General features: G+C 40.4%; 1 protein-coding gene across 7 annotated transcripts in view; it reads right to left on the reverse strand.

Moving 5' to 3' along the window:
- Positions 1-487: 487 nt before the first annotated feature.
- ABLIM1 (actin binding LIM protein 1) overlaps positions 488-18648 on the reverse strand; it is a 186545-nt gene continuing 168384 nt past the window's right edge. For 3 of the 7 annotated variants that reach the window (XM_057420941.1, XM_057420940.1, XM_057420942.1), the window contains 8 exons: positions 18082-18186; positions 15810-15857; positions 13180-13326; positions 10944-11035; positions 10710-10806; positions 8787-8848; positions 8419-8479; positions 6889-7461 (listed from right to left, as the gene is read on the reverse strand). In XM_057420941.1, the coding sequence (XP_057276924.1) occupies positions 7424-7461; positions 8419-8479; positions 8787-8848; positions 10710-10806; positions 10944-11035; positions 13180-13326; positions 15810-15857; positions 18082-18186 (650 nt within the window). In that variant the 3' untranslated portion in view covers positions 6889-7423. Of the gene's footprint in view, positions 1718-3011; positions 3093-6336; positions 6412-6888; positions 7462-8418; positions 8480-8786; positions 8849-10709; positions 10807-10943; positions 11036-13179; positions 13327-15809; positions 15858-18081; positions 18187-18648 lie in introns of those variants that run through there. The other 4 variants (XM_057420946.1, XM_057420944.1, XM_057420943.1 and 1 more) reach the window with 4 other exon arrangements.

Below are 18648 nucleotides of genomic sequence, written 5' to 3' on the forward strand. Positions count from 1 at the left end.
TGAAACCTTGATATTCTTTGACAGACACAGAACCTAAATGACCCTCTCCCAATCAGGAGATGGGCTCATTAGTGCAGTATGCATTGGCAGTTAAGCACCAAGGAAGAGATAAGCTGACCTGGCAGCCACGATGCATTCATTCTATTACTTTGGTGCTCATGTCCTTCTCTGTATAGGACTCGCCCAGAAGCAGTTAAGGTATATACACAGGCAGTATTTCAAGCTGCAGCATATTGGAAGAAGACTGAAAGCCATAAGGAGTTCAATGCAGCTCAGAAACTGTCTTGCATGATTACTCTGTCTTCAAAAACCAAGTCAGGCACAAAGAGAAATAAATATAACCAAGGCTGGAGCTCTGACGCTTCAAGAGAGGAAGAGGGGAAAAAAAAGCCTGTGCCCTCTTTTCCAAGCACAAGTGAAAAACTACATTAACTAAAAGAAGTGCTTGGCCCCATGCACTGTGCCATATTGACAACAGCAACTGCAATTTAATCAGAAAGCCTCTATTGGCAGAGCATGGCACCTTGATGGTACCTTTTAATTCATAAACATTCCTCCCTAAGAGGGATGAATTTGCGTGTTAGCTTGCAGAGAACCGTCTTCCCTGCTGATGGACAATCCTACAACTCCACTGCAGTCTGAGCTGTACTAGTAAATACCAGCAGGGAGACTGTCCTGAAATCTCTGGGTGTGAACCAGGGCACACTTAAAAAAGCATTTTCTCACTCTGTCACTCCCACCCCCAACCACCCATCTCCTGGACTACATAACAAGAAAACTGACTCTTCTCCATCATTCCCATTACTTAAGTGATCTTAACTTATTCAAAGGACTGGTTAAACTCCGGCCCTATTAATTCAAGCAGAAAGTGTGGAAGAGGGAAGACTGACAACAGACACAGCAATTCACTTCCTACATCCTAGCAAATATATACAAGGAGTCCATTTTCCAGAAGTTCAACAGGTATGTACTGTAAGTGAGCAGAGCGCCCGCCTTTGCAGATGATATCACACAAAGAAGTTGTCAATTAAGAAACAGTTGTGTGAAAGACTTAAATGTGACCATGTGGATAAGTCATAAAGGGCTTCTCCTTCACTTCAGAGCATCTATCTTCCTCTCCATATATATACACACATATGTACACATACATACACACACACACAGATAGATGGATAGATATAAATACATGTGTGCACACACGCAAACAGGCATACATATATATATTTATATATATATATATTCTTTTCCAGTTCTTGGAGTGGTTACAACTACTTCAGTCTACAAGGCATCCTAAGGGCACTTCCTGGCTCTAGCAATAAAGTCCATCGTATTGTGGAGAAAAGTAAAGGGAATATCATTGAGGGAGAAGAACAAAACAGTTTCCTATCTTGGATAATACCATGTAACAGGTCAACACCTCAAACTATCGTTGTTTCTGAGCCCTGAGTTCCAGGAGGGCAAACGTTCATCTTGTTCAATTGCTGTGTACAGAGGTGCTGCTATGTGATTTTCCCTTTTTGGTGGACAAGTAGTTGCTTCCAAATAGTTTGGACTGCATGACACAATATCCTTTGCATCATTGTTTTGTTGGTTTAAGGGGAGATTAAAAGAGTTTTGCTTTTTTCTTCATGTCGTTGCGTCTCCAGAGAGGTAACTTGTCAAACTCCTGTATCGTCATGCCAAATATTTCTTGGAAAACTTCAGGAGCTAAGTGACGCTTTAAAATAGAAAAAAAAAAAAAGAGACAAAAAAAAAAAGGAGAAAAGGCAACGGTCAGTCAAAGCCAAAGAGACACAAGAGGAGATAGGAATGCCTTAGAGATTTCGTGTCACTGAATAAGAGCCATTGCAGGAAATAATAATGCTTTGGCTTTCAAGTCCTCATCAACTCAAGTGCTCGATCAATCAATAGAATTTTGCAATTGGTTAAGTCTGAGAAGTTTACAAAGGACATCAAAAGAACTATTTCAACTGCTGAATAAGCAAGAGACAAAAAGTTGCCTGAAGTCACCCAACCAGCAGTGACAGACCAGAGAACAAAACCAGCTCCTGCACACCCTGGTGCCAGGCTTTAGCTGTCACCTCTTGCTTACATGTGGAGGCTCAAACAGACACTGGGTTTCAGGAGAGCTTTGCAGAAGGGCTGCAAGTTGACATGCTACATTCATCATTATGGGAAGAAAGATGTCAGGCCAGGCTAACTGTGCAGCACATTTCTCTATGGACAATGAAACATTTCTTGGTGTTGTCGTGTGCACAAGTTACTTCTTGTTCAGCCACTTCAGACTGCACTGGAAGGGGAACTGCCTCCATTCGGTAGTAATGTATTACAGCATGGAAATCTGATTAGTGATCACATATCTACTAGTCTTAAGGTGCATAAATGGTTACTTACCCAAATTTTTTGTGGCCCCTTCCATTCATCTTCACAGAAGATTAGCTAACTACAAACGACTTTAACATCCCCAGTCTTACACTGGGCTGCTTGAACCTTTCTAACCCACAAAGCTGTAAACAGTTTTCATTTGTTGGCAGATATTGAAATCCTCATATTTTTTTTGGGTATCAGTCAGTCTAACTAACTCACAGGACTCAGGGGTGAGTTAAAGAAAGTTACAGTTTTGATCCTCAAGGATGGCTGGGGCTGACCCTTAACTGAGAGATGATCCAAGATCAAACAACGTATTGCTCCATTCCAATATGGATCCAATGACCACAAAACATCAAATTTGGGCTTTTTACCAATTTACAAGTATATAATTAACTACCTGAAAACACAGTGGGGTTGGGAGCAGCTCAGTCCATGAGCGGGGAGATAAAGATGTGGGACTCCTGGCCGAGCACTGTTCATGGAGATGCAGCTGCTTCCTCCATCTGTCTCCTCTTTCCCTGCTTAGTGCTGAGAAATCTTCCCAGTCTAACAAGAATCTACTCTTCAATGTTTGAGCTTTCAAGTGTGCAACAACAAACAACTTCAGCAGGAAAGAGCATTTAGGAACTTGCTTCTCTTACCTCGAGCCTGGTTCTGTCTACATCTTTTAGTATTTTATTTCGCCCTCTGTTGGTCACCATGAGTATTTCATATGGAAAAATCTGTTAACAATGTATAAAAGGGGGAAAAAGAGATGTATTTATATTCTAAAGCAGAAAGAACAAAATGTGACATAGCAAGAACTTGTTTAATAGCAAACGGCTTCATATTGTACTCGATACTTCCCCACCCCACCGATTTTTATGTGCATCTAATACATTGGCTGGCTTTGATCAGAGTCCTCTCTAGTTAATATACCTTCTCATCCATCAATGTATAAGTTTATTAAGGCAAATGTATTTGTCACTCATTGGTCTAACCGGCTGCCAAAGTGTGGACAGCTCTAAGGAAACAGACACTTAGTGGACTTTCAAAAGATGAAACATATGAAAGTACATAAAAAAGGAAGCAACTCTGAATAAGCAAGATATTAATTCACAGGGGCCACTGCATTCAGTCAAATTAATCAAATGATTTTCTTTGCCGTTTTGGGTAGTTAAGAACTCAAACAACTGCTTGCTGGGGTTGCTGGCTGTGCATACTTACATGGATTAAAGGAGATACTTTTGCAGATATATTTGTCTTATGCACTTTCATCTGCTTCAGAAGAGTAAGTGTCCAGCACATCTCCCATTAACATTTCCCTTGATTTCCCTTTACATTGCAAAGAATGACCAGAACTTACACATATCAGTTACTGGTCAGTAATGAATTCCTGAATGCATAAATGCTTTTACTTTTGTTTTATGTGTACAGGTTCTTTGTTTGAAGTGTTTACTGTCAGTCGGTCTCCAATCAGTCTAATCCAATAGAAGCAAAGGCTTTCTGAAAACCATAAGCCTTAGAATCAGTTTCTGGAATCATCCCTGGCAAATAAAAGTCTGGTTTAGGATTTTTTGCCTTGGGCAGATGCTTCCATAAATGCCTGGAATGACACAGAAGAGCTCATGTTCCATTTGACAGTGTCTCTCTATAGCCCTTCTCACTGCATGCCTCTGCTGAGTAGGAAAACATAATTCCCAGACTCCTCATCCAACCCCTACTGAAGTTCTTCTGCAGACTTCAGTGGTGACTGGCTCAGCCTTTACTGTTATTCATGGGTCTTGTTCTACTTGCCCACTGGGAACAAGAATGAGACCACCAAAACCCTCCTGGAGAGATAACTATATATAATAACCAAATGCCCTTAATGATATTATTTTAACATCAGAAGAAATTCCACCTAACCGACGTCGGTGCAGCACGAGGCCATTAAGTTCATTTTATTGTCAACAATTATCCCAATGAACTTTTCAGAAATATAATAAATAAGATTCAGGCATCAGTGAACACACCACTGAGTTTATTGTAAGTAGTAATAATTTAAATGACGTGTGCTTACATACCAATTCCAATTGTAAGATATGGTTCTTAGGAGATTCTGACATCGTCACAATTGTACAATTAAATCTATTACTTGGAATTACATCGTGTGTGTTTGATACTGGAAACGGCTACCACTACCATATACAGCATTATAGGAAACTAAAATGCAACTTTTCATATTAAAACAGGCAGAGTTTAACTCAAGATCTATGGTCATAGGTACATTTTATATTCAGATATTCACAAAAAGGCATATCTCAACCTGGGGTGGCAGGATGCACAAATTCTGTCCTTTCTGAAGACCATTCAGAAAGATTTGGTCATTCTTAAGTTTAGTTATTTTCACTTTTCACATGTTTCATGCTGACTTTTTACTTTATCAGGTTTTAATTAGTATTGGACCATTGACATGAATAAACATACTGCCAATTCACACATGCTGAGAGTCTGGCATCACCTTTATAACCATCAACAGGGAGTGACCTATTATCTCATGAACATTCCCATCAATTTTATTACTAATAATACTGACAGAATTTGTCACCCAAAATACCATTCCAAATCACGGGGTGCATCAACAGCAGTGGTGGCTGTAAGAATTTCTATTGTACTGAAAGAGAAATTATTTTGAGTAAAATGCAGTAACTCAGGAGTTGGGGATGTCCCCCAAGGTCTTATGTATATAATATATAAAAACACTTCTAAATATACATCACACTGGGCTCTCAGCTTATAAAGCTGGGGTTATTGCCTTGTACAGTTTGTCTGGAGGTGACTCGGAAGCACAAATAGTCATTTGGTTTGTAAAAGAGCTCCTTAACTGCAGAAATACTGATCTTTGTAACTGGCAAAATCATGATTTCTTGGAAGGTTCACCAGCAATAAAGTTGTAAGATTTGAAACACAGCCCTGGTTGAATCCCTCTGTATATTGTGTTAATTTTTGACTTGGATATCTCTAGACATAGCTGCAAAAGCATTTGCATTAATGACTTAAATTACAGTCAGCTGACATTGCCTCTTTTCCAATAAATCTCCTGAATAACTTCTTCTCTGGGGAATTCAACATTATTGGAAGGTGTCAGGCTAACCTTTCTGAGATCTAAAGAACAGATCCAGAGAGACATGTATCTTTATATATATGTCTATATATAGATCCATATATATATTCCAGTACTTAAAGGGGCTGGCAACAAATCTGGAGAGCAACTTCTCACAGGGCATGTAGAGATAGGACACAGGGGAATGGCTTTAAACTGGAAGAGGGGAGATTGAGATGAGCTCTTAGGCAGAAGCTCTTCCCTGTGAGGGTGCTGAGGCACTGGCACAGGGTGCCCACAGAAGCTGTGGCTGCCCCATCCCTGGCAGTGTTCAAGGCCAGGTTGGATGGAGCTTGGAGCAACCTGCCCCAGTGGAAGTTGTCCCTGCCCATGGCAGGGGGTTGGAACTGGAGGAGCTTTAAGGTCCCTTCTAACCCAAACCAGTCTATTATTCTATCTAACTTCCAATGTGAAACAAATCCCAGAATTGCATTAATTTTGAAATTAAGACAGCCTTAACAGTGTGTTGTGATCCACAATATTCTGCATTGCTTTTCCAGCCTGAAAGGCCTGAGATTTTCCCATTGATTTTGGCCTGCTGTTTTGGCTAGTGGCAGCTTGACAGAGAACTAGCTACTGAGTATCTTCAGCATCTTCATTTAGTCTCTGGAAAAGCCTCCTTAACCACAGAAGCACACTTCTGGGCTGCCCTCAGCCTGCCTGAGTGCTAACACCTGTAACAGGCAAAGTCCAGAACAAAGGGAGAGGTCTGGCACATAAGGAGCAGGGACTGAGGTAAGGTAAAGAAAAACAAGGAAACTAAGACATTTCCCACATTTTATCTGCATTTCACAGTCAAACCTTCACTGTGTTGAAGGAAAGTGAATAACATCTGCACTTGCCTTTGGCTCCAACATGTTAGGCATAGATACTCCTCTGTCCATTCTCATTCCAGGGACATGACCATCCGGAAGGGACTGCATCAGATACAGGTATACATCAGACACATAGGTTACACACACAGAGGGTAAAGGCACTCAAGTAGTGGTGAAAACAAAGGTGAATTTGCCCTGAGACTTCCTTCAAGTCTTAATATTTAGTCTTCTCATATAGATCACTGCCATGGCTACTGCTTATTACTTCCCTGAGCACGCAGAGGGATACTTTGATCTTCTCTGCCACCAGAGCCTTCTGTCATTGCTAAGGCTGGTAACAGTTCCCCACTGAGTCTACCAGCATTGTCTCTACAATGGGAAAGTTTACTATGAACACAGACAGGGATAGGGTAAAAAGGTGCTTTTCTGACACAGGTACTGTTCCTAGAGAAATAACATTTGGAGTACAATACATGGACAACTCCTCTCTCCTCCTATAATCTAATTCTCTTTCCAATCATCATGATTTTGATACATAAAAAGTATTTAAACCCTCATTTCACATGGTGATTATGCTGAGGAGCCAGATAGACTCAAACCATTCTGGAACCCTGCAGACAGTATTTGGAGTAAAAGGGTTTGTATTTGCAAGCACATCTCTTACTGGATCAACTGTGATGGCAGCACTGTAGAAACCTACTGATCAGCAATCTTGTCTGGAGAGCAAATTCCAGATTAAAAATGAGTTCAAGACTCCTGGTATGGGAAAAGACTGCCTCCAGAAGAGACTTTCTGTACATCTCTGGGTAGGTACTAGAGAGGCTTGAAATAAATCCACCCTCAGCTGTCCAGAGAGGACTGTTACAGATAACTCATAGATCAACAGACTTTAACAGATTTTACAGAGCGAGTCACAGAACTGGTGGGAGCTGTCTCAACCCAGCTCTGGGGAGGTAACAAGGAGGAATTTGAGGCTGTGTCTGGTTTTTGTTGATAAGAATCTACATTGGTGATTATGCTTAAACATGCAGGAAAATCAAAGCTATTGTCTTAAGAAACCCTTCCCTGTAGCAGAAATTCAGACTTCAACAGGTAGATGCTTTTAGTTCTGGTGTCAGTTGATTGATGAAAACCCGTACTGTACCTGGAAATCTGAAAAGCAAAAGAGAAATCAGCTTTAGAGCATAGAAGAACAGGAATTAGTCACAATCTACCAGATAATCCTTATGTCTTCTGGTCTACCTGATCTGCTCAAAATCCCACCTGATGCTCTGAGGCCAGCAACCTTCCTGCTGTTGGGCTTAGTTCATAAAGAGTCAAACACTCCAAATATTGCAGCCCTTTTCATTTGAGCAGGCTTTTCATTTGGGAAAATCAAGTCACTTTGGAAATATTAAGAGACACAAAACCACAGTCAAGTAAATAAAAAGCCAATTAAGATTCAAACGTGCAGAACAATGTTCACCTCACCTAACCTCTGCCATCAGGTAGCTGTCTAGATTCCTCTGCAAAGAGACGCAACCACCAACAGAAGATGCCTGATTGTAAGGTATCTGAGGTAGCTGGGAGCAGTATTCCTTTGGCAATCTCCATTCTCTCAGCTCAACCCATTTCAAAACATTAAGTCTTAAAGTTTCATAACTTTTATAAATATTGTTCATTTTTATTAGGCAATGACTGATACCACATCTAGCTCAAACTCATAATAAAACCCATTTACAGCAACAAGGATTAGAAGGCATTATCCTTTCTTCACTCTGGCTCATTCCTTCAGGCTGTGCAGTGGATGGTAACTTTTAGAGAAAGAAAAGAGAACCCAGTACATATTCCTTATTCGACATGTTACCTGCTTCCCATTTGCAGCAATGCTAAAGTGATCCTTTGGCATATACAAGGATCAGCTCCACATGGCAGATTTAGCAAAATAAACCCTATTTTTTTAATAGGTATTTGCAGAGTTTGAGTTAATTGTTGAGTTTACCAGAAGAAGTGCAAATGTACTGAGCAAATACAAAATAACCACATCCACTTAAAAGAAAACAGCAGAAATGATCAAATATCATCACATGTTCAGTAACGAAGCAGCATGTAAAGGCTCCTCTGCCTTACCTCTAACACCGCCACTCACATCTCCGTAACTGTTGTACTGACCAAAATCTGTAGACACCGGCTGCAACAGGAAAACAGGGACACGAACATAAACTCACAGCTCATGACTTCACAAGCAGGTTGGTTTATGGGGAGAAATAAATTGCTTTAAGCCTTTTATTTCCCCTTCAACTTTCACAATGTTTCTTGCATTGCTTTCTTGCCTTCTTAACAATGTAGTCTGTGGGAAGGCAAATGAGGTTTTCTCTGACTTTGGATGGTCTTATAAGAAACTTGATCAAACTGAAAATCCAATACAGTTAATAGGGGAATAAATACCATGGATAATTAAAGCCACCTTTTGCTTCTCAAAGTCACCATCTCCTTACCCTGTGAAGTCCATTTTTTCCATAGCCAGGGAGGGAAGAGGTTTTGGAGGCTGCAGCATGTGCTGTTGAATGAGAAAGGGAAAAATCTTTTACTGGAAAAAATCCCATAGAAACTCACAAACAAGAACATTTAAGGAACCAATTAGCATAAGAAAAAAACCACAGCTAAAAGAGCTAAGCATACACATAACCAACTGAGACACACTGACTTTAAGAAACTCACATCTCAGCCCCAAACTCATCACAACCTTCCATACATTCTCTAAGTTATGCACCATTATCATGCCATTGCACATGACTTGCCACATGGTTCAGTATACCCTCTGAACCTTTCACGAATTTCCTTTCTGTCCTTCCTACTGCAATTACTATTGCACTTATGATCCCAGCTTCTGCTGCTGCAGAAGGCTACAAGACACAGATGACTAGCACACTCCTTTCTCTTTGTATCCACATGCTTTAGCTTGCCATTTTTTTGCTACAAAGGAGAAAAGGGTTTAGATCCTGAAATACTGTAATTGACAGATGTTTCAGTACTGAATTAACAGGAGAATGATCAGAATGGGCAGTGCTGAGTGAATTCAAACCAGTTTGAGAATTTGGCATTCTGATCTGAAATTACAGTTATCCTGTACACGATGCGACACTTTTGAGAACAAGACATGATTCAGCAGAACTCTGTGCCTCCTTCTTTCACCTGAAATGAAAGTGAAATAAGGTATTTTGGGCATTCAGTATTTGCACTGCACTCAAAAATTGCATGAGCAAGATAAAGACAATGTGGAAATGTCAAGGGTGTGTTTTCAAGTACAGATAAGAAGATGGATGAAACAGATCATCAGCATATTCATTAATAGCATCTCTACAGTTAATACAGCTCCTTCAGATGAGATCCTCCATATAAAAACTCAATGTTTTGTTTTTTAAATGTTACTCTTACCACAGAAGGGCAGGGAACGTACAGCTTGAGGAACTGCTGTTGCCAGCAATAAGCACCCTTAGGAAAGGTACCACTGATTCCAAAGGCAACTGATGACTGCACTGACCATCACTGCAAAGAGGGATTGACTCCTCTCCAGTAAAGGAGTCCTCCAATCTTTGTGAAAGTTCGTATAAAAATCATAAGCTCTGAGTTGAGCAGGCGGACTCAACAGATACACTATTACAGACAGTGAGGGAGAGCCACAGGCATTCTCTTCAAGACCATAAATAGAGGCAACACACTTATACAATAGGGAACACTAGGAATCTTGGTTTGTTTGGCACCCACTCCAGTGGATGACTCCAAAGAGACTCATCTTGTACCTTCTTGGTTTGAAGCACAGCTGCTGTGCTACAATGACCAGTGGATCGGGAGAGTGAAATAAAACCCCCAGACCCTTTTCTGGAGATCTGAGAGGGCCACAGATGTGTATCAAAATGTGCAATGAGGCCAAGAATCTAAGCCACCTATTAATCAAAGTTGCCTTTTGTGCTTTTGCTGTATTCTTTTGGAACGCAATCACAATATCAGCCAAGGCCAAAACACTGGTTTTGTTTGGCATATGCAGCCCCACTGGTAAATGTTACTGATTTTAGCAAAATATGTTATTGTAATTTAATAACCCAGCCTATTGGCATGTGTGTGATGTGACAGTCACCAAATGTTTTACCTCATTCCTTATCTAGATTAGAAAATCTCTCTCCTCAAAATTGCCTGAAAATCTTTTTTTTTTTTTTTTTAAATAAAGAAACAGCCATGAGAATCCTTCCCCCACCAAAACCAGCTAATGAATTAGGCCACTCTTTCAGGGGAGAATACAGCATATATACATATCAAGCAGTTTTCCCAGTGGTTTCTATTCTGGGAGGCTGCTTGATGTGTGTATATGTGGTGGTCACTATCCACTGTTCACTATCAGCTTTATTGCCTACATGAATTACCTGGAGAATCGTAACGACTGGCAGAAAGGGCTGACCTATCGCGACTCTCCTTTTCCATCTCTTCTTTCAGTATCAATTGTCCCAGACCAGAGTTGAGCTACAAATAGCAATTAAAAAACCAGTAAAATCGATAAAATAAAGCTGATCAGGCATTAGTAGAAACTGCTTACAGAAAACAAAGGGGCACTTTTGGGATAGTGGTCAGAAACAGCATGAAGACAAGCTTATAACCACCTTCATGAGCTGCTCCTCCTGCAGCTGCCGGCGTCTCTGTAGTTCCTCATCATCTTCCTCTCTTCCACTTGATCTGCGTCTCATGTCAGCTCCTGCTTCCATAAAACCACAGTACAGAGAGAGCTTTGTGTCTCAGTTCAACCGCAGCTTGGGGATTTCAATGCTAGTTTATTACTGAATAAACAAAGTCGTATTTTCTTGCAGACTCAAAAGACTTCTTGAACACTCACTTTTAATAAAAGTCACTCAGACAGCCTGCCCTATGGCTATCAGGCTTCTTGTAAAATTAACAACTACTTAAACTGCATGTGAGTTCCAAACCAAGCTACAGTCCTGGATACAAAACCCATGGGTCTATAAACTGATAAAAGGAGCTCAGATTGCTAGTCCTGGAAACATGAGGTTTAACGGCACCACTAACTGTATCAGTGGCTGAAAACATTAAGTCTAATTTACATTTAAACTTTTATCTAGACTCAGAAAAGCAAATCTGAATTAACATTTCAAAAGGAAAATTAAACTATGTTAATATTCTAAATGGCCACTCACATTTAGAATAAACAAGGTTTTAGCCAAAAATGAAGCAAACTAATTTGATCCATTGAATAAAGCTAAATTTGATTTAGACACAGGTGCTCTACACTTCAGTTCCTTCCTTTGTATTGAATAATCTTTATTTTCTTGGATATTCTTGAGAAGTAGTTCTATTTGGACACCAAGACACTTCCATGAATACACAGAATATGATATTACTGCAAGAATTTGGACAGCAGTTTTACCTTTCTCTGCACAGGCTATAGCCTGATACAGCTATTCACCAACTTCATCCTAGACAAACTCAGTGTTTTATTTGAATGAAAACTAAATTTTGCAACTATAGTATCAGAAGGTTTCTATCAATTAAATGTTTTGTACAGCAGTGTTAAATTGATGCTGATATGGAGAGAGAGAAAGCTATAGAGAAACTGCTTGTATTGAAGTTATTATTTAGTTTGTTATCTCAGGCTTTTGCAAGACTTTTCAGTACAATAGCAATAAAACTCCTTTTTGGCAGCTGAGCTCATCCTAGCTCTGTAAGAAAATACTCAGACAAGCTGAAAAATCTGGGGCTTGTAAGTTTGGTTTTTAATCTTGTATGATGCCTTCTTATCTATGAATATGTCCATGAGCACATTTTTACCTTTACCGTTTCCAAACCGTTCTGTTTAGTCTCTCAGGTGTAGTAATATCAACTGATGGATAATATAGAAGGCAGTTTTACTGGAAACCATTAAGAGTTGTCATCCACAGCCTAGAGACTGAGCTGACAGCCAAAACTTCCAACAAAGGCTCCATCTTAGACAAACATCATAATAATGCTGCAGTTATCACAAGCACTGCCAGGAGAGTTCCAAGTATGTAGATGTATTCACTGTGACTGTAATGTTTGTAAGGTTGCAGCCCTATATAAAGGACATTTTCAAAGCATTGCCACTGCAAATGCAGCCCCTTCAATTGGTCATTGAGCTCTCCTACCCTTCTATGAAAATCCCATTGTCAGGAAAACCGTACACTCCCTCACAGAAACCTGAAACAGGCAACACCTTCAGTGTTTCAGGCATGACTTCATAAATGAATCAGGCTAGATGGGGGATTTCATGTTATAGGGGTCAATAAAAATTAACAGAGGAAAAAAATACAAAACAAAACAAAATTATGATGAACATGATTGAAGCAAAAGAAAATAAGACACCTCTAGTGCTACAACACAGAATAGAAATGAAAAGTCTGCAGAAACAGTAACTGAAAATCTTGACTCTTTTAGTCCATTAATTTTTGACTTCAGTTATTGCTTTTTGTCATGAAATTAACTATGTGGTTGGAAGGAACCATATTTCCTGTGGAATATTTGCTATTAGTTTAGGACTAAAAGATTAAATAGACATTAACTGAAAGAAGTCAGGCTTGTGTGACACTACATATTTTTAAGCTCCTGCATGGGAGTTCACATAATTTGCCTATGGGTTCATATCTGTGTGATCAATCCCAAAGTCCTTTAGCAAAACCTCTTCTACTTAGCGCTATGCAATAGTCCTAATTCACAGGCACTCGGAGGTCTCACCAAGAACTGCACTTCATGGTGAACACCTGGAGTAGACACAAGCTTCGCTTTCCATTTTTACAGCTCCAGTATTAATCTACTTTGGTTACCAGTACCTTGTAAGCAGCATCGCTTGTATCATTTGTTTTTGCATACCTATGGCTGCAAGGGAGGGAGGGCCTGGCCAGTGGTCAGTCTCAATCTTTGGTATCTCGTTGGGTGCTGGTGCATGAGCTGCTGGGAACTTGGAGGACTTGATGATATCCTCGGAGGACTTGCTCTGTGCTGCCAAAGCAGCTGCATCTAGATGGCAATCAGGGAACTTAGCTATGTATATCAATATAAAGCTCTTCCTTATTTTGTCTAAATTTTATGGTTTACAAGAGGTTAATTTTCAAAAGCAAAACCACTTTCATGGTTTGCTTTACTAATTGCAATTTGAAGCAAAGTAATGTCTTTCTCTTGCCAAAGTATGAGACTCAAACTTTCCTCTCCTCCCTTACTCCCACCCCCAAAATAACCCCAAATCAGCTAGATTTTACTAGAGTTAGAATGATTAGGCAAGAGTGAGAAAATTCAATCTAACAGTATTTGCCATTAACTCCAAAGGACAGCTGATTATTAATGAAGGTGAAACCAGATTTATGTACTGATCTGTCTTCTCTCTAGGGCAAGGAAACAAATAGTTCAGAGAAACAGAGCTAGTTTTAACTCTATTGATGCTGATTGTTTCCTATGTTTCTGGGAAAAAGAAGCAAAATAAACAAAGGAATTTGAAACAAATATGTTTATTTAACCAGTGGATATTTTCAGCTGCATGCCCTTGCTTAGCAGCATGCAGTAGTAGTAAATGCAGATGCGAATTTGTTCTGTTCTGAAGAACAGAAGGCTCCAGGGAGCCAACTTCCATTGGCTAAAGGGGCCAACAATAAATTTGGAGAGGGGCTTTTGACAAGGCCCTTTATGAAAAGGACTAGGGGAAATGCCTTTAAACTGAAAGAGAGGAGATTTACATCAGATATTAGGAACAAGTTCTTCCCTGTGAGGGTGCTGAGGCACTGGCACAGGGTGCCCAGAGAAGCTGTGGCTGCCCCATCCCTGGCAGTGTTCAAGGCCAGGTTGGATGGAGCTTGGAGCAAGCTGCTCTAGTGGAAGGTACCCCTGCCCATGGCAGGGGGTTGGAACTGGAGGAGCTTTAAGGTCCCTTCCAACCCAAAACCATTCTATGATTCTATGATTAATGTGGCAGGGAAAGACACTTGCATTGAAATGAACCTCACCAATAAAATACCTCAGCAGTGGGGCATCCACACAGGATTCCAGCCTAAGTCAAAGTCTCTTAAAAGCACATGAGGATGTGCATTATGGCTTTCTCTTCTTGACATTAAAAAAAAATCAATCCAATAGGATTTTATTTTTCTTTTAGGAGACATACATCTGTTCATGAAGTGAGCCACTGTGTGGCTCATCCAACACTTTCATGGTAGTTTAGGAGCACCAATATTAGGATTAATTGGGAATTCTGAGCAGTTTGTGATTGGGAAAATCTAAGCACAATTGCAGGTATTGAAGAAGCTGGTCAGAGTTTACAAAAGCATGACTTCAAACAGTACTTACGTATTAGAATTGGTGATGTCAGTGGTTAAACATTCACATGTTAATGGGAGGTGAGAAGACACATTAAAACCATAAAAATAAATAGAAATAATGTTAAGACTTTTCCAAAATGAGCATATGGTTTGAAAATTAAAACACAAAGAGGAAAAACCCCTCATAATACCATAGCACTGTTATTTGCAACCCTTACTCCTAACTACAGAATGGACTTTCTGAGCTTTCCTAATCATCTCAGCTCAATGGCTCTCAGCCAACTGTTCATGTAAACCCTGTAGCACTGCTGATTTGCCACTTAACCCTAAATGCATTTCATTGGATAAAGGGTTTGCAAAGGGCTGCAAACTGAAAGTCTTTAAAAAGTAGAGTCATCCATCTGTCACCACATTACACAAAAATCATCTATTCAAAGCTTCCTGTTGACAGCAGAAGGGCAGAGTGAACACACTCCATTAAAAGCAGGGCCTTGCTGTGCAGTACTAAGGATGGGCAAGGCAGTGGGCTTCTGCCATTGTTGTAACTTCAGGCTTGCTCTAACAATGTTTACACTGAAAACCTTAAAGTACAAACACTGCTGTCCAACTTGGAGCCCAAACAGCTGGGAAAACAAATACAGAATCTACCTGAGCTGTATCACAGGGCCTGAGAATCCCATTAGCCCTGCCAGTGACAAGTCAACATATCGTCTTCCATTATTAATATTATCATATCTTATTTAAAGCCAGAGATACATTTGGAATTCCAGGCTGCTAATGGCATCTCCATCTTTGCTGTTAAATTATTGTTCTTTGTCAGTTTAAAATAATGAAATTCCATGAAGTCCCTGTCAGAGAACAGTCTGTTGTTAATCCATTTAACATGATCAGTACCTGTATTCTTAAAATATAAACTTAAACAAGCGAAATACAGGAAGACATCATAATGCTTAAGAGACAGCAAAATCCCAGTTAAAGGCAATTCTGCCATTAATATCAACGTGGCCAAAATTTAAACCATATGGTTCAAATGAAACAACATGCTTTAAAACAATCACTCAGCAGGACATGCAATAACAGCTGTTTCAAGCTTGGGCTACTGAGTTTTTATGCTTACAAAGTAACAACTGAATGCTTTTCACTAGTCTGCTTGCCTTTTAATTCAAGTTTGGAAATAAAAAGGGAAAGATCATTTACCATGTTGTTTGTAGATGGGTGGTTTTCTGTAGATGTTGACACCTTGATCTGTGAAATCAAGAAAGAAAAATGGGAATATGAAAACCATTTCAGTTGTAGACACAGGTAACTCCTACTCTAAAACAACAGACAGACCAAACCAAGGATGTAGCAGAAGAAAAACACAGAAAGCTATTTCTAATATTATACAAAATCAGAAATAAAGACCCCAACATAAGAACGAGTGAAAGTCAAAGACATGTGGTATGAAGTCCTTTGGAGCTGACTCTGTAACATGTAGATGCTTCCAAGTCATGATCCATTAATTTTAAGCATTCAGAAGATTACCAGTGGGATAAAAGTCAGAAGAGATGCAAACAAGCAAGACATTTCAATGGTGAAGACAGACGCCATTTGGGGAAAACCACCCCAAATAACTTGTGTGGAAAATTGCGCTTCAGTCACAACAGCTCAATTTTCTTTCCAACTGGCTGGCTGGCTTGAGCAGAGGAGAATGCAACGAGCTTACAGTCCACTTCAAATTCCAGAGAACGAAATAGCTGTCTGATACACTGTTTTGAACAGTCAACCACAGCTACACTTCAGTGAGTCAAAGGGATGCTTTATACAGAGCTGATACAACACTAATTCTCAAACCACAAGGAGAGATTTTATTTCTCTTTCATATTTCTTTAATGTAGGACCCACCATATTGCACATTATCAATGGAAATCAGAACCAAAACACTTCCCAGAACTCTAATGCAGGCATCTAGAGCATGTCTAAAAGATACCATATTTTACAAATAATAATCTAAGACAGGAATCAGTTCATTCCAAGCCAACGCTTCACGTGTTCAGCACAACTCATACACAAAAGTTAATCCAAATCAGTGCTACAGTGCAAAAATCTGACAAAATCTTATTTGAAGACCAAAATGAGCTTCTGGGAACTAGAAAATTAATGTCAGAAACCCATTCTGCTACTTCATACTGCCTGAAAAAAGTTTTCAGTGACATTAGAATGGAAGATGAGAAAGCATTTCAGAATCGCAGATCCAGTTGCTACAGGAGACAACTGAGCCTTTGGCATTAAGGAAAGCTAACCCTAAAAATCTATTGTAACAGAGGCAAATCTTACCCTTTAGAACTCTACATCCTTGACTAAACAAGCAAATTCACTGCATACAAAGACACTGAGGTATTTCCTTGTTGTTAGTGATCTGTTATGGCTACTTGATCAGCGAATAGGTACAAACATCACAAGGGCGGTCATGCTGAACTTTTGCGCACATCTATAGCTGGAAGCTGTAAGGGGATAGGAACACAGCTCCTTCTGTGGCTGCTCTGCTCCAGCTGGAGGACACTCTCCCACCATGCTAGAGGTATTACTCAAAGCTCTTCATGCAAGTGCATTTTAGCTTACACAAGTCCAAGTGAGCCAGGTTAGCTTAAGCAGTTAAACCGGCCTACCTTAGCCAAGCCAGGTCACACTGACTGAAAGGGAAGTTCCCACAAACAGTTTATCTGCCAGGTCTGAGGAAGGAGGAAGAGCAGTAACCTCTGGCAGTGCAAAGGGACACTAGAGTAAAAGGGACCTGAAGAGTCAGCTAGCAATTGATACATGTCCACAACCCTCAGGTCATACATTCTCGTGTCATCAAAATCCAAGACAGATGGTCTTCTCAGAGGCTGAAGAGCTGTGCTGCTCACTTCAAAACAGAGACTGCCCTTTATAGAGAGGACATCCTAAGGCACACATATCCTTGTGTATTTGCAGGTTTCTAAGGACACCAAGCCATTGCACAAAACAAGAAACATCCTCATCTGCTTTAAAAAAGGGAGCACTAAACTAGAACTGTTGGGTTCAAGACTGAATCAAGTCACAACAATCTGAACGAACAACATATGTAATGGCTCACTGGTTGACTCTTTTCTACATGTGAATCAAAACCAACTCCTCCAAAGTTACCAGAGTTATGCCAGTGCTCAACTGGTGCAACTGAGAAAAATCAAACCTTACGTAGCTCATATCTAGCTCACATGTCATCAACAAACCCTGAGAACCAAGGCACCCTAACAATGGTTCTGACCAACAGAACAGGTAAAAATCACAGTGAGCCCCCCCATTTCTTAACTCACTAACTCCTTGCAGGAAGCCCAGGAGCAGTTCCAAACCCTGAGGGTGTACCCCATGGTAAACAGTGTGAAACGATGGAGACAAGACAAAAGTTACAAAGGCTACATTCTACACTGTGACAGGACACCGAGACACATACAGTGCCAGCTCCTACCTGGAACATGGAAATGTTTAGGGGCCTGAGCGTAAGTTGGAGTGAGAGGGCGGCTGTCGGGCCGATAAGGGACAGGGGAGTTCCGACCGCTGGACGGCTCATTGCCTCCAATGAAAGAATGGAGAAAACAAAATGAGAAAAGGGAGAGCGACAAAAAAGAAAAGCAAGCCCATTCAAATCAACCCCAAACAAAACTGGTGGAACCAAAACCTCCGGGGAGAAAAGAAGTTGAACCAAAAACATAAATACAAACAATAACGAGAACTGGTAGTAGCCCTGGTAATGTTTTTCCCTCCCGCCCCTGATATTCCTGCAGAGACAAAGTTCATGTTGAGGCTGGAGTTGAGGCGTGAGCAGCTCAGACTCATTCTGACGGCATGCAGGCAGGAGCTGGATGCTCATAGCTGGTGATAGATGGGCAGCGTGGAAAAGAAGAATGGCAGGTTACTTGGCAATGATTTAGTACGGAGATTGATATTAGGAGTTCAAAGGCGCAGACGCAGAGCACAGTAGTTGAGATGCAAACCCAAAAGGAAACCAGCTTCCAAGCAGATAGAAGCAGATGCT

This window comes from Pezoporus wallicus, unplaced genomic scaffold (genome assembly GCF_028554395.1).
Source record: "Pezoporus wallicus isolate ANWC-B61680 ecotype Strahan unplaced genomic scaffold, APGP_CSIRO_Pwel_v1 contig_3365, whole genome shotgun sequence".
NCBI classification, from domain to species: Eukaryota; Metazoa; Chordata; class Aves; order Psittaciformes; family Psittacidae; genus Pezoporus; species Pezoporus wallicus.